The sequence below is a fragment of the Acomys russatus genome, chromosome 6 (assembly GCF_903995435.1).
Source record: "Acomys russatus chromosome 6, mAcoRus1.1, whole genome shotgun sequence".
NCBI classification, from domain to species: domain Eukaryota; kingdom Metazoa; phylum Chordata; class Mammalia; order Rodentia; family Muridae; genus Acomys; species Acomys russatus.
In genome coordinates, this window is record NC_067142.1 from 24,955,038 (window position 1) to 24,971,547 (window position 16,510).

The following is a 16,510-nucleotide window of genomic DNA, read 5'->3' on the forward strand; positions in this document are numbered from 1 at the left end:
AGCAGTCTTGGGGAATTTTGCTCAGACAGCTAGGGGGAAATATTACTGGAAGAGTTAAATTAATTTTGAGAGTATATGAACATAATCTACTGAGAATGATTTTTATCCCACATATGAACAACGGCATCACTGCCCTTTAGCAGGTGCTCTGGAATTACACTGTAATATCAGTAATCTGCATGCCCGCACTGTTCTTGTAAGAAACCCATATTCATGGATGGAGAAACTGAAGTACGCTGTTGATAATCTGCAAGATTCTCTAACAGATTTTCAGAACTAGAACTCATGTGCTAGGGGTGGTAGTGCACACATTTGAACCCAGCATTCAGGAGACAGAGGCAGGCAGATCTCCTTGTGGTTTCAAGCCCAACCTGGTCTACCTAGTGTCTTCCAGGTCAGCCAGGGCTCCCATGTGAGATGCTGTCTCCAAAAAGAAAAACCCTAGAACCCACTTTTCTTGATTCTCCTATCCTTCCCCCTAAACAAAGGCAGGGACACCACTGAGACAAGTTGGAGACCTGTGACAGGGTAGGCTACAGAGAGGGTATAGGGATGTCTCTAGCTGAGCCTCCTAGGAGCTGGGGAGAGGAGACTGAGGAAGCCACCTTCTAGCCAGGCAGGACCTATAGTGGTGAGAGGGGAACACTAATCCACCTACAAAACCTTCAAACCAAAATTTACCCTACCTACAAGATGTGCAGAGATAAAGATGAGTAGAGACTGAGGGAATGACCAACCAATGCTTGGCCCAACTTGAGACCCATCCCATGGGAGCCAACCCCTGACACCATTAGCAATACTCTGCTATGTTTACATACAGAAGCCTAGCATAACTGTCCTAGGAGAGACACCACCCCTCCCAAGCAGCAGACTGAATCAGATGCTGAGACTTACAGCCAAGCATTAGGTGAGCTCAGGGAGTCCTGTGGAAGAGTGGGAGGGAAGGATAGAAGGACTTGGAGGGGACAAAAACACTGCAAGAAGACCAACAGAGCCAACTAACCCAGACTCATGGGGGCTTACAGACATGGAAGCACCAACCAAAGAGCATGCATGGACTGGACCCTGCTATACATATGTAACTGATGGGCAGCTTGATCTTCATGCGGATCCCCTATTAAGTTGAGCAGATGCTGTCTATGACCTAGACTCTACTGTCTGCTTTCAGTCACTTCACCCTAACTGGGCCACCTTGCCTGGCTTTAGTGGCCTTTGTGACTTGATGAGCTGGGGTGGATTGGTGGGGGGTGGTATCCCCTTTTCTGAAGGGAGAGGGTAGAAGGAAGGGACTGGGAGGAGGGAGGGGCTACAATAGCGATGTAAAGTGAATATATCAATTAAAATAAATTTTAGAGAAAGGGAAAAAGTCTTACTATGTAGCTCTAGCTTTCCTATAACTCACCAGGCTGTCCTAGAAATTAAAGGGCTGGGATTAAAAGCATGTACCACTATGTGTGGCCTTGACTCTTTGATTCTGAGATTGAGTTGCCATGCTTTTTTTTTAAAACTGTATCACATATGTAGGGAAAAAAAGCATACTATGACTCCTAAAGGATGTTAATGAGAGAATAACTAGTGTTGAAATAACAGGATTTATGTTTACAGCCAAATCCCAAATGTGTAGCATAGTAATTTCAAGTATATGCCATGGCTGTAGGGATTTTTTTTCCTACCCTGAATAAGCTCCCCCTCCTTTAAGAACCCTCAAAAGGCAAACATTCCACGTGTGGAGTTGATGGGAACAGCGCATGTTCTATCTTCTTGCTCCCAAAGTCTATTTACTATATTGTTCTTGGAAAGAGGACGAATTAGAATTTGTTTGTGTTTTGGTTTTTCGAGACAGGGTTTCTTTGTGTAGCCTTGGCTGTCTTGGACTCACTTTATAGACCAGGCTGGCCTCGAATTCAGAGCGATCTGCCTGCCTCTGCCTCCTGAGTGCTGGGATCACAAGGTATGTGCCACCACGCCCGGCTGAGGATGGATTAGATTTTAAATAGGTAAGAACAGACAGTATGCTTAATTGCTTGATCTTACCTGAAAGGCCAAGATCTGTATTTGTGTGCAGGAGTGTACTTTACAGAGGCCAGAGAGCATTGGGCATACTGTTCTGTCTCTCTCCAACTTACTCCACTGAGAAAAATCTCTTACTGAACCTGAAGTGTCTGTCTCCCATGCTGCTGTGGCTACAAATGTGCACATGACCAAGCCCAGCTTTTTACAATGGTACTAGGGATCTGAACTTGGGACCTTGTGTTTGCACAGCAAGGACTTTTGCCCGCTGAGTTATCTTTCCTGCTCCAGCAGTGGGCTTCTCAATAACTGAAGCGTTCGATGCCAGTTTATTAGGATCTGACGAGATCACAAAATGTTCATCTTATTTTTAGTCAGTAGACTATGTAGACAAAAAGTTAAACGAGAAAGGATGAACCACATTGTGATTCCATGAGCAAGAAATTTTATTTCTTTGCCTCATTTGATAAAAATGCTAACAATACAATTCTGTTTATAGAAGCTTTACGTCTCCTGTTTGTTTTCTAAATGCAAATCAGGTTGCTGGCCAACTTTTCTATTTTATGGGAGCTTCAAGGTTACTTAAAAATAAACACAAAAGTGGGGCATGATAGCACACACCTTTGGTCCTAGCACTTAGGCAGGCAGAGGCAGGCAGATCACTGTGAGTTGAAAGCCAGCCTGGTCTACAAAGCAAGTCCAGGACAGCCAGGGCTACACACAGAACAACCCTATCTCAAACAAAAACAAAAACGCACAACCAAACCAAACCAAAGTTACACTTCAATCAGGCTAACGTCTGTGGAGGTCTTCCTATATGTCACAGGCTGATTTGATTCCATTCTATTTGATAGCATGTGTAGAACAGTTGTAAACACACATCCGAGGCACTGACATGATCCTGTGCTTTTTTTTTTTTTTTTTTAAATAAAGAAAGTGAGGGCCAGAGAGATGAATAAATTGGCTTACACAACTTCTAACACCAAGAATGAAGACTTAGTTTACGGTCGGTCAAAAAAGATCCAGGAATCCAAGGCCCGCCAAGCCACTCGCCTGTCGTTTTTAGAAAGGGCTACTGGAATAAGCTGCCTAAACTTTGGAGGAAACGGAGCGGCCAGTCTTCGCTTGAGGGTGGGGCTGTGGGGATGTCTGGCCGCCTTGCCAGGGCTGGACTCTCCGCTAGACACCCCCACCCGCCCGTTTCCCTCCGCTCTCCTCCCATCTCTTTTTCTTCGCGTCACCAGCACGTCTCTAAGCCAGAAGGCTGCTTAGCCGTTGGAGTCCACACTACCGCAACACCATCCTGGAAAACAGCCTTCCGCACGTCTGAAGTCGCGCCCAGCGTGACGTAACCCTCGCGCCTGCAATCCCGGGGCCAGGGGGCGGGGCCGCAGAAGCTGCCTGGGCCGGGGCGGGGCCTGCCTGGGGGGCGAGGCCCTGGGCTGACCCACCCAGGCCTAGGGTAGGGCTAGTCAACCACGGGAGGGGCCGGGATGGACGAACTGACGGTGGAGCTTGGCTGGTTCACTCACTGAGTTATGGCGAGGGCGTCGCCTGGTTGGTGGGCAAGCTGGGGGCCTAGAATCTGCAAGGTGGAGTCCAGGGGGCCTGGAGCGGTGCCTCTCTGCCCGGACCGGCGGCCAGGTTCGCAGTCCAGGGGCGGAGCTTGACTGGTTGATCTGGCTAACTGGTGGGGGTGGGTCTCGGGGGCGGGGAGGACTGGCTAGATGACCGGCAGGGGGCGGGGCCCGCTGGCCGGCCAGCAGTGGGCGGGGCTCGTTTGGCCAGCAATGGGCGCGGCCTGGCTGGCTGACCGGCCGGGGGCGGGGCCTGGGCCGCGGCTGCGATCCGGGCCTCCCGGACTTTCGCTGCCAGCGCACCGTTCGGTGGCCTGGGTCACTCCCCTCCGTCGGTGCCCAGCGCTGGCCGGACTGACAGCTCGCGTCTCAGGCGCCGAGGGGCCAGCGCGGCTTCTGAAGTTGGGCTTGCTGCGCGCGCGCGGGGCGCGATGCTGGGGTCTGCGTGTGCGGTGTGAGGCGGCGGAGCTGGGCGGCGGGCCTGGCCGGGGCCGCTCATGGTGCCGCCACGACTCCATCGAGGGGCAGGAAGGCCAGGTAGGCGGTGGGCCGGCGTCCGCGGCCGGCCGTGGAGGACCTGTCCGAGTCTTCGCACCCCTCCCGAGGCGACACGCTTGGTTTTCCTCCCCGAAGGGGAGGCTTCCCTGTCCCAGCTGTTTTCTGTCCGTCTTCTCAGACTGCAGCTGGGGAGTAGTGACTGGGTGGGTGGGGAGCGAAGAGGATCCGCGTCCTCACGTGAGGTGAGTGGAACCTTGCACATCACTTCCTGTGAGCGAGCTGAATCCACTGGAGATTGGGGGAGGATAAGGACACTTTCTCATCCACGCGCCTGCGTGTCGTATCTAGACTGCCAGGGGGAGGGTGTCCTGAAAGGAGAGTCCGGAGAGTTGTGTTTAGGAGACTTCGAGGATCTGTTTATGGCACTCTTTAATGCGCCATATGTTGAATGTTGCTCTTTTTTTTTTTAACCATCTGGTTACCCAGGGCCTCTTTCTATCTTTTCTTTTTTTTGGAGGGGTGTCAGGTAGGGGGCAAGTTTAATGTATCCAAGACTGGCCTTAAACTCACTTGGTAGCCACGGATAACTTTGAACTTACCTTCCTACTTTATGGGTATGCACCGCCACACCTGGCTTATGTGGTGTTGCTAATGAACTCAGGGCTATAAGCATGCTCTACCAGTTGAGTTACACTCCCAGCCTGGGTGTTTGTTTGTTTGCTTGTTGTTGTTATTTTGTGATGTGGTTTCATGTTGCCCATGCTGGCCTTGAACTCACGTGTATTCCGACTGACCTTGAACTTCTGATTCTCCTGTCTCCCCCCCCCCACCCCCCGACTTCCCAAGTGCCAGGATTATGGGCAGGTGCCACTGTGCCCTGTTTGGGGTGTGGGTGGGATGGAACCCAGGAAGTCATGCATGTTAGGCAAGCACTATACTACTGAGCTACATGTGCAGGCGACTGTGGCTTATGCTGAGCACACTTTGGTAGCCTTTGAAGGTGAAGAGTAAAAAAAAGATGCCATCTTACACTTGAAATTTTCCTGAGCGTCGTTTCTGTGATGTCGTTTTAGGTGGACTGAGCTCTTCGCCACCATTTAGGCTGAGGTCTGCCAGGTTTGCAGGCATTGCATTGGAGGATCTCAGAGTAGCCCTGGCAGCGAGGTAAATTCTACATTTTACCCTGGGCACAGATGAGCAAATGTCTCCTGTTTTCTTGTACCGGTTTTCTGATTTTTTTCGCAGCCCTTTTAAAAGACACTCTGATGAGCTCTCCGTTTTCTAAATTAACAGACTGCAAATGGTTTGTGTGTTTATCATGAACCGTGTGAATTCCCAGAGCAGCGGCTTCAGTCAGCGCAGGCGAATGGCCCTGGGGATAGTAATTCTCCTGCTGGTTGATGTGATCTGGGTGGCGTCCTCAGAACTCACCTCGGTATGTATTTCTCCACCAACGATGTTGCACTGCAGTAGAGTTAATGTTGACCTATAGTATTTCACAGTTCTATACTATACCATTTACTGTCAACCTGTACTTTCCCCGTCAGTGTCTCAGGCTTCTAACATCAGCGTCTTAAGTACTGTTGAGTTCTTGGCTTTTCTTTGGTACTGAATTAATGTCATTTTAGGTGAAAATTGAAATGATGCTCTTTGTTGTTTCCTGAAGTTACAAAAGGTGTGTGTGTGTGTGCGTGCACATGCATATGCACATGCATATGTAGGCCAGAAGGGGGCATCTGAGTCCCTGGAACTCAGATGCAATTGTGAGCTGCCCAACATGGGTGCTGGGACTGGACTCCTAAGGAGCAGTAAGCTCTTTGAACCATGGAGTAATTTCTACAGTTCTACATACTGTTCTCTTACATTTGTACGGAACATTACTCAGAATATATTTTCTTACTACGTAAAGGTGGTTTTTTTTTTAAAATAAAAATTGAATTTATTTCTTCTCTTCACAAATACTACTTTTTAGTGAAGAAACATTGAAGTACAGTCTTTTACCAACCAGTAAAAAGTAAAGGTCTGACTGTACAGCTTAGTGGAGTGCTTGTATACACGAATAAATTTGAAAAAGCAGGTGTTCTTGGAAAAGTAAACACGAGTCATCAGATTTTTCATGTGCAAGTCACTGCTTCCCACCTGCATACATTGGTCAATCCACATTTATGTGTTTGCTTGTTCACAGATTTTTATGAAACTCACAGTGTGTGATTGGCTTCAGTTAAGCTTTTTGTTACTTGATGTCTCCTTGGTAGTAGTGTGGCACTTTGATGTTATAAGCTAATTTTACTTGGTATTTGTACACTTCTGTTTGGTTGGTGATCTTTGTAAGAAGTCAACAATTTGTTGCTTATAGTTTTTAATGCATTTACTCTCTAGAGTGTGTGTGCCCCCTCCCTATCCCATGTGTGTGCCGTGACACCCATGTGGAAATCAGAGGACAACTTGTGGAAGTCATTCTCCCCTTCCTCTGTGTGGGCCTGGGGGTCAAGTTCATGTCATTAGGATTGGCAGCCAGGGCCATTACCCATGAGCCATCTCACTATCACAGCCTTTATTTCAGACCTAATCACAAAGGGCTCACATATTGCAGTCATAAGGAAATATCCAAGAGGAAATTTATGTTTATAAAATGGATTTAAGTGTCAGAACAGGCCATTTGATGTGCTAGGTCTCACATCACAGCTAAGTAAATAGTTGAGTTTATATCTTGTAAGTAAATAAAATTTGCCCTTCTGGGATTAGGCTCTGGAATACCACAGACCCTTTGACTTTTACTTGAAAACTCTTGTAATCTTTTAGATTAACATTCCATAGTCTTGCTTCAGAGAAACACAACTTTTAGATTTTTCAGCATTAAATGATTTTTTTAAAAATCAGATAATAAGCTTTAGAACATGGCTTGGCATGGTGGAGCATGCCTTTAAATCCCAGTGCTCAGGAGGCAGAGACTGGTAGATCTCTGTGAGTTCCCAGGCCAGGCCAGCTTGGTCTACATGGTGAGTTCTGGCTCACATGAGACTCTGACTCCGGGCCCACCCCCACCAAAAGGAAGGATTTAGAACAAGAAAGCACTTGATTAAATTATATTTTAGAAATCTATATCTAAAGGTTAAAAAAGTTCCACCAACTTGCATCTACAGTTATTTCACAATCTATGCGTGTATTGAACCTATAAATTGTATATAGTAAATATATTTTAGGATGGTTTTTATTTATTCGGTTTTTAGTATTTTCTTTTGACAGGTTCTCCCTGTGTCATGCAGATTGGTCTGGAAATCACAGTGTAGCCCAGGCAATTTCCTTTAAGTGCTGGTACTGTGTGAGTGCCACACTGTACACACGGTGGTTTTCATTTGTCAGTTATACCTCATTAAAGCTAGATATCATTTTTTTAATGATTTAGTGAAAAAAAGCTTATAATTCTGTTATGTTAGATCATATGTAGCAGGTTTAAATCTTCAGGCAGGTAAGCATGTCAGACTTTGGAGACAAAGTGTTTATTCCATAAACAGAAGGACTAGAGTGTGGGTCACTAGAGCCCATATAAACACTAGGTAGGCAGGGTGGCCTTCTGTAATTCTAGCACTTAGGAGTCAGAGGCCCAGGATCCCAGGGCCACGCTCACTAGGTAGACTATCTGGAATTGGCAAGTTACAGGTTCAATAAAGTAGACAGGAATGGAGAAAGACACCTGATGTCTGCTTTAGACATCTACACAGACACCTGTCCACACACACGCACACCACAGACACATGAGAGGCACATACACATTAAAAAGGAGAGACTAAAATGGTATAATAAATCCCCATGACTCATCATTTTAACAGCCATTAGTCTTTCTAATCCCATCAACCATGTTCATAACACATTTCCTGGAGTATTTTATGAAAATTCTCAGTATATAATTTCTTCTCTATTTATCTCACACTGAAAATCACATTGCTTTTTTAAAAAAAGATTTATTTATTTATTATTATCTATACAGTGTTCTGCCTGCATGTACACCTGCAGAAGAGGACACCAGATCTCATTTTAGATGGTTGTGAGCCACCATGTGGTTGCTGGGAGTTGAACTCAGGACCTCTGGAAGAGCAGACAGTGCTCTTAACCTCTGAGCCATTTCTCCAGCCCCAACACATTGCTTTTATTTAAAAAACATAACCACTGCTATTAGTATATCTAACAAAATTAACTAACATTCATTAAAATCACATGATAACCAGTTCATACTCACATTTTTCTTGATATATCAAGGTCACACACACACACACACACACACACACACACACACACACACACACACACACCAGTTAGGATCTACACAAAGATCCACACTGCTTTTATTGTACCATTAACGTGTATGCCACTCCTCTTTTTCTTCTCCTCTGTCTATTGGAGAAACTAGGTCATTTGTCCTATGAGACATATCACCTCCTTGGTCTTGCTGATTGCTTTCTTGTCCTATCATTTAGCTTGTACTCTCACAACATATAAAATGTAGTTGGCTATAAAGTCTTGATTGAGGTTCAGTTTTTAGGTAAGAGTATCTTGATAATATTGGGTATATTCTCTGACATCAGGATAGGAGGCATATAATGGCTGCACGGCTGTTTTGGGTGATGCCAGTTTAAGTAGTATACAGGTCATCAGCAGGTCAGTGAGATGGCTCAGTGGAGAGACATGGGTGGCACCAAGCCCAACCACCTGAGTTTGATCCCAGAGATGGATGTAATAAACCAAGAGAACCAACGCCTACAAGTGTTGTCTGACCACCACCACCTCCCTTTCCCTCTCCCTCTCCCCCCTCTCTCTTTTAAAATAAGCAATTAAAATAATAAATCTCACCAACCTTTAGATAATACTTGGATATCTGTGTGATGATTGTTCTGAGAGATTATTTCTTTAGCATTTGCAAAAGGGTGATTCTTCTAAGAACCATTCTTTCTGTATTTTTAAGCTGGAATTTCTGTAGTGATAACTTTTGTGCAAGTACTGTTGGGTCATCCCGGTATGTGGGTCGTATATAAAATACTGAATAAATCTTGCGACTAGTCCTTCTTTTACCTGAGGACAGTGATGAGGAGCTTCCAGTGCTAACTACCAGCAAACCCCTTTCAGAACCACTGTAGCTCACGGGTTTGCATATTTTATATGTTTGGTATGTATCTCTAGCCATTGCAGGCACTGTGTTTTCAAGCTTAAACCGCCGTAACCTTCGTTAGCAGGACTCACTTCAGCTCGACTCTGCGATCCTTTTCACACCACCTCAGCCTTATCTCGTTTGCTATCTGGCTCAAGATGCTCCCCAGGCTCATCTTGTGTATTTTTCTTCCCCATCCCCAGATTTGACCTTTGCCCCTAAGAGATACTGTTCCCTAAGTGGGAAATAGTCCAGACCACCATCGGGGCTGTGGAGTGATTATCTCTCCTGACTTGTCATCTTTCTAGGTGCATAGGACTGGGTTTTGTTGATATTGTTATTGTTTCCTAGGAGACAAAATAAAAGTATGGTGAGTTTTCACACCATTAAAAAGAAAATTACAGATTAAAAATAGTTTCGTAATAATATTAAAATTGTATTGTTTTTTATATGACAATCTGCTTTATTTTCTTCATGCCATCTCTTCTGCATGAGCTGATTTTTCTTCAGCCATTCACACACAGCTTTGATAGCCAAGTGTGGTGATGAGACCATGGCCATGTGTGTTTGCAATCTCAGTGCTGGGGAAGCTGAGACAGGCAGACCCCCTAGTACACAACGGCCAACCTAGTCTGCTTAGTGAGTTCTAGGCCAGTGAGAGTCCAAGTCCCACACAAACGATGTGTTGAGAGATGACACCAGGGCTTGTATTCTGGCTTCCGTATGCATGTGTACACATGACTACCCACAAGCATGCACCCACACCCACACCTACACCCATGACACTATACATGCACCATGTATATATATGTATATATGTGTGTGTGTGTGTGTGTGTGTGTGTGTGTATAGAGAGAGAGAGAGAACACACACCTCTTGGGAAACTTCCATAACCCTACACCTGTCTTTTTTCTTTTTGGTACTTCCATGGCACCCTGAACCTCCTGTGTGGTGCTGAGCACCTGTCTTCGTATAAGTGTCTCCTCAAGAGCACAGATTTAGTGCTTTAGTTTTCTTCAGCCCCTAATACAGATATTTTTGCATAATGTTTCCAGTAGATGTATTGAAATTACCCGCCCCCCATCTTTTTTATATGGCTGCTGTTGCTCATTTGACGATGTTACACACAGCGTGATAAGCAAGGCGCACACAGTGTTCAGAGATGAATATGAAGCATTTTTTATCTCTTTGGTCTTTCCTGCTCAACATGGACTTCTAAAGAGCTAAAGCTGACAAGATGGGGATGGGCAGAAGGATTTTTAACCTCTCAAGGCTGTGTGTACCGGTTCCCTCTACAGTACGTCTTCACGCAGTACAACAAGCCATTCTTCAGCACCTTCGCGAAAACCTCCCTGTTTGTCCTGTACCTTTTGGGCTTCATTGTTTGGAAGCCGTGGAGGCAACAATGTACCAGAGGATTTCGAGGAAAGCCTGCTGCTTTTGTAAGTTTTACATTTTGTCTATTAGTTATTATTTTTTTTCAAACCTTAGTGGTGTATCAGTTTCCTTAACGACAGATTTTTTAAAGTTGTTCACTTGAGTATGTGATGGTAAAATATAGAAAAAGTCGGACTGTGGTGGCACACATCTTTAATCCCAGCACTCAGGAGGCAGAGGCAGTCATATTTCTGAGTTTGAGTCCAGCCTGGTCTGCACAGGAATTTCCAGGACAGCAAGGGCTACACAGAGAAACCTTGTCTCAAAAAACAAAGCAGAACAAAAAATGAAAACCCCAAAACAACCAACCAACCAAAAACAAAAAACGAAAACTATTTGTGAGCAAAGTTTTATTTTATTTTTAAGATTTATTTCATTTCTTTGTGTGTGTGTGTGTGTGTGTGTGTGTGCATGTGTGAGAGAGAGAGGTGTGTGTGCAGGCAGGTGTGCATGTACAGAGGCCAGAATCAGGTATCCAGTTCCACAGAGCTCGAGTTAACAAGCATTTATACGAAGCCTTGCTTGTTAATGGGCTCTGAGATATGATCTCCTATCCTGGTTCTGGAACAAACAATTTTAAGCATTGACTTACCTCTTTAGCTCATGTCTAAAATATAAATACATTCTTCGAGCTTGTCAGCAGAGTATCTTGTGAGGAATCAAAAGTGCATGATACTTTCTGTCTCTTTTCCTCTAATACCTTTCAGCAGTCAGTACTGCTGAAGCAGCCACATCAGCTTCTATGGAGAGGATGAAGAACAGGCATAAGAACAACATCTGATGTCTTAGTCATTTTCAGATGGAATGAACCATGCAATTAGCTATAAGTTAACTATAGAAAGAAACAATTCAGGTCTTACATTAAATGAAAGTTTTTTTTTTATTTCAAGATGTCAGGTATTTGGCTAATCAAATGATATCATTTTATTGATGTTTTATAAGGTGCTCATTTACAGTGTTGATAAATATGGTAGTTATGTAGCAACTTATCTCCCATGTAATAGACACCTTATATTTTTAATAAGGAAGGGTATAAAACTGTTATTTCTATTCATTCTTTAAAAAATTAATTTTCTTTCTCCAGGCCTGTAGTAAATATACATAACATCAAATTTTAGCTATTTCCTTCTCTTTTTATTATTGCAAAGTAGATGTAATATCAAATTTATCATTTGGGTCATTTTTTTTAAAAAAATGTACAGTTTAGTGGCACTAAGTGCATTTGCTTTGCACTGTCAATCTCTAGGACTTTTTATTATTCTAAACACAAACTCAATGCTCATTAAACAAGAGCCTCTAACCTCTCTAGCCTCTCAAATATTCTTCTAAATTAAGTTTGATTAGAACACAGCAAAGAGAGGCCGGGCAGTGGTGGCACAGGCCTTTAATCCCAGCACTCGGGAGGCAGAGGCAGGTGGAACAATGTGAGTTCGAGGCCAGCCTGGTCTACAAAGCAAGTCCGGGACAGCCAAGGCTACACAGAGAAACTCTGTCTCAAAAAAAACCTAACAAACAAAAGAACACAGCAAAGAGAGGAACATTCCTGGTCTTGCCTTCCCTAGGCCCTAGTAACCATGATCTAATTTTCTGTTTGTTTCTGTTAGTCTGCGTGGGCTTAAATAGGACTTTCTTGGTAGAGTAGCAGGGGTTATGAAGTGGAATCATACTTTCACAGTATGAAGTAGCTCCTAGAGTGTGGCCAGTCCCTGGGCTCTTGTCAGTGCTGAGCACCAGTTCTTGTTTGAGAAGTCTGCTTCGGCTTAGCCCTAGTCTCATGACAGTCCTGCAGGGTTGCGTCTTCTTTCACTAGCTCACCCATCTTTCCCTGCATGGCTGAAATATTTCAGTAGTGTAATGAAAAGGACTTGAGCTTTAGCCTTAGGTGACTCTGTGAGGCTTTAATCTAGGCTCTGATGAAATAGCCAGCCTCAATTCCTTCATCAGGACAGACAGGATGATGAGCTCTACTGTGCATGGCTGTGCCCTTGGCGGTGGCTGCTGTTGTTGAGAACAGTGGGTAGCTGCATCAGTTTATTCTGCACTCTTGTTTGTCTGAGTAGTTGGGTGTGATCCTCCGTTTCCATGATTTGATGTCCTATTCTCCAAATTTAGTTTACAGATGCTGAAGGTTACTTTGCTGCTTGCACAACAGATACAAGTGTGAGTAGTTCTTTGGTAAGTGCTGCCTTTCCCATTCAGCCATAGCAGGAAGAGCCCAGACAGCCTGATTACACCCTGCTTATGTGAGACACAGCTCAGTATTGTGTGTTCTCGGAGAGACTCGCTTGGACACATCCTTTCCTGAGGGAGACTGAGGGCCTAGGGGTAAGCAGGTCAGCTGCCTCTGAGGAGGTGGGGGGCGGACCTCATTACAGAAGGAAAATAATAAAGCCAGGCCAGGCCTGTGTCTCTACTAACTTTCAACTTAATGCTCATTATTATTACCATTTGGAAACAAGAATTGGTGCTCCACACTGAGAACAGACAAATGTTCATTCACTTATTATACACTATTTGTTTATTTGCTTGTTTTTAACATTTATGTAGGTATTTTGTCTGTGTCTGTATGTGCATATGTATGCCGTATGTTTGTGCGGAAGTCAGAAGACGACCTTTAGGAGTCGTTTAATTTTCGTCATCTGAGTTTTGGGGATCAAACTCAGGTCATCAGGCTTGTTTGAAAAGGGCCTTTACTTGCTGAGCTATTTCTCTGGTCCTTCTAATACAACTTTTTTTTAAAAATATATTTTCCTTCTGTTATTGTTGGTGTTTGTTGTCCTGAGTTTCAGCTACATCGTGTGGTCAGTGTGAAAACTATAAGACACAGAGAAAAAGCTGTTTGTTCCCTGAGGTCTTAAGCATCAACAAGATAATGTAAAATCGTCTGTCTTGTTCAGGGTACAAGGCACTGACTAGTCTAATGGTTTTTTCTTTTGTCTCTAGACTAGATAAGTCAAATTTGTCTAGGCCAAATGTTGTAATAAGAAGTTACATGTGGTACTGGGTATAGTGGTGCACACCTTTAATCCCAGCTCTTGGGGGGCAGAAGCAGGTGGATCTCTGTGAGTTCAAGGCCAGCCTGTTCTACAAAGCAAGTCCAGGACAGCCAGGGCTCTATTACACAGAGAGAAACCCTGCATTGAAAAACAAAAACAAACAAACAAACAAAAGTTACATGTGGCAAAAAGACCATGTCAATTTTTAGATCTCATTGACTTAGTTTACTGAATATATTTTGCTGTCTGAATAGGTTGTGTTGTCATTGTTCTGTGCCAGGAGTTAAAAGAGAGATCAAAGAAATTTTTATAAATTTTATCTGAAAAAGAGGAAGTTTGGGGGAATTATGCTTTAAATAACAACATTTGTAAAAATGCCAAGGCATTTGGGTCTTGGAGCAAAATTTTGTTTGTTGCTTAGTTGTTTTTGTAGCTCTGCTTCGAGGACAGTTCCTCTAAAATATCTGAGTTCTAAATTTATTTTGAGGACCAATGAGAAAGAAATCTTAGACATGTTGTGTGAATAGAAAGAACTAGTCAGCATTCCTTCTTCCCCCTGCCCCTACCTTTCTTCATTCATTTAAATGTTTTCAAGACTTGTTGGTTTGGGATTCAGATGGTAGCTCACTTGGTACAGTCCCTGCCACACAAACATGAACACCTGAGTTCCGTCTTCACAGCCTACATAAAAAGCTAGGGGTGGTGGCAGGAATTTGTAATCCCAGCACTGAGGGGAGAGAGCAGGAAGAATGCTGGGGCTCAGTGGCCAGCCAGCCTAACAGATGAGAGAGAGTTACAAAAATCATGTGGCCAGCTCCTGAAAAGCAGCAATGGCGACTGACCTCTGGCCCCCAAACCTGTACTCATATAGACCTGTACGTCTTGTACCCCATCCCCCCTCAAATGGTCTAGTAAAACAATTCGACAAATATAGATCTACTATGTTTGATTATCTGTCCCTTAACTGCCTCCTGTTGTAGTACAAGAATTGCCACACAAACCATTCAAGCACCAATCTCAGTGAGATATTGATGGTTTATTGAACACCTTTTCCAAGCTGATTGTTGTTAGGGCCACAGAAAGGAGCTTAACTGTGACATGGACCTGCTTTCAGGGAAGTCCTTTTATAGAAACCAAATGTAAAGGACAAGGTGAGGGGCAGGAACACATTTTGGCTAGCATTCAAAGCAATATTGTATTTTTGGCTTACTATTCAAAGTATTATCAGCTAACCTTTAAGCTGATTGGTCCCAAGTGAGGTGGTGGGTAGGGTCTTTCAGAGGACATCCAAGGTGAAACCAAGTAGGTAGATAACAAGAGTGCAGCCAGAGGGTAGATAACAGAGTATGGATTATGGCACCATTGAATCATCTAGTGAAGGTTAACCTGACCCTCTGGCAGGGGATGGTAGTGTCGGCTATGAGTAACTACTTCTAGGAAGCACAGTTGAAATGTTAAAAAAAGAAATTGAACTAAATTTCACCTTATAAACAAAGTGGAAGTTGAATACAGAAATGGCTGCAGCTATGTCAAAAAGAGCAGGCCTCGACACCTTCCTCATTAGACTGCATGAATACAGGGAAGAGCTTCCATTACTCACTGTTATTCATAGGACTTAGAGCAGTGCCTGTTTAGGAAGTGCTCAGAGGGTTCTGTCCTGGTGTGTGTGTGGGGGGGAGGGGCAAGGGCCATTACACAGGCTGGCTCCACACTCCTTACTCCCCAGCCACCCAGGCAGCAGGGAGGTCATGTGTGCAGCTCCTCCAGCACGCTGTGGCCTATGTGCGTATGTGGAGAATGAAAAGAGGCAGAACATTGTCTGTTGCCTAAGAGAGGCTTGCTTTTATGACGTAAGGTATTAGTCCTCAGAATGTGCCCAAGATACCATTTTTCATTTCCAAACTTTACATGTTATTTTATTTTATTAACTATTATCAATGAGGGCATGGAGAGGTTCTTTCCTTCCACTGTGGGTTTCAGGGATTGAGCGCAGGTTGTCAGGGTTACACAGGTTTACACTCTGGCCTATTGAGCCGTCTCATAACTGACATTTCTACTTTAATATGAGTCTTGTGTCCTTGTACCTGTGTGGACTCGCTGCGCTTCCTTTCCAAGTCTTTGGGGAAAGTGGTGCTGACTAGACAGGTGTGCTGGGGAGCAGCCATGTTGTCACAGTTCTTGTGTTGACATGCTTAATAGATGACGTTGGCTTCTGCTGCTTATGTTTGTCTCTGTTTGCGTGTGTTCCAGAGTGAACCTCTGTATGTTCCTGTGAAGTTTCATGATCTTCCAAGTGAGAAGCTCGAGAGCACAAATAGCGGGACCAAAAAAAGTGAGTCAAGCTGAGGTTTCCATTCTTGAGAGTAAATGGAAATTTAGCTTCCTTTAAGCCACTGTGGCCTCACAGGGTTCATGTAGTGTCTTGACTTGTATGGGGTTTGACATGGCCTCAGTTTTTCTGAAATTTGACTGGATTTGAATCAGATAAAATATAATTCCTGTATTAATTTAATTGAAAATACTTTGAAAATACCAGGAAGATCCATGGTTTTATCATCACCACATATAAATGAATATATATTCATTGAACATATATATTATTCATATGAATATACATATATAATTTTATTTGTTCATGTTCCTTTGAGACAAGATCTCATGCAGTCTAGGCTGGCCTCAACTTTACTATGTGCCAGGGATGACCTTGAACTTCTGGTCCCCCTATCTCTGCATCCTGAAGGCTGGGAATTATAGGCATGTACTGTCATGCTTGGTTTACTCAGTACTGCGGAGTAGGACCCAGGAGTCCAGCCAGTCAACTACTCTCAAAAGAGTCACAGTTCCTGCTA

At 44.1% G+C, this 16,510-nt stretch overlaps 1 protein-coding gene across 1 annotated transcript in view; it reads left to right on the forward strand.

Moving 5' to 3' along the window:
• The first annotated feature begins 3,842 nt into the window (after nt 1-3,842).
• Slc35f5 (solute carrier family 35 member F5) overlaps nt 3,843-16,510 on the forward strand; it is a 34,344-nt gene continuing 21,676 nt past the window's right edge. The window contains exons 1-6 of the mRNA XM_051147281.1: nt 3,843-4,124; nt 5,159-5,249; nt 5,379-5,520; nt 10,527-10,670; nt 12,778-12,840; nt 15,912-15,993. Of these exons, the coding sequence (XP_051003238.1) occupies nt 4,085-4,124; nt 5,159-5,249; nt 5,379-5,520; nt 10,527-10,670; nt 12,778-12,840; nt 15,912-15,993 (562 nt within the window). The 5' untranslated portion in view covers nt 3,843-4,084. The remainder of the gene's footprint in view (nt 4,125-5,158; nt 5,250-5,378; nt 5,521-10,526; nt 10,671-12,777; nt 12,841-15,911; nt 15,994-16,510) is intronic.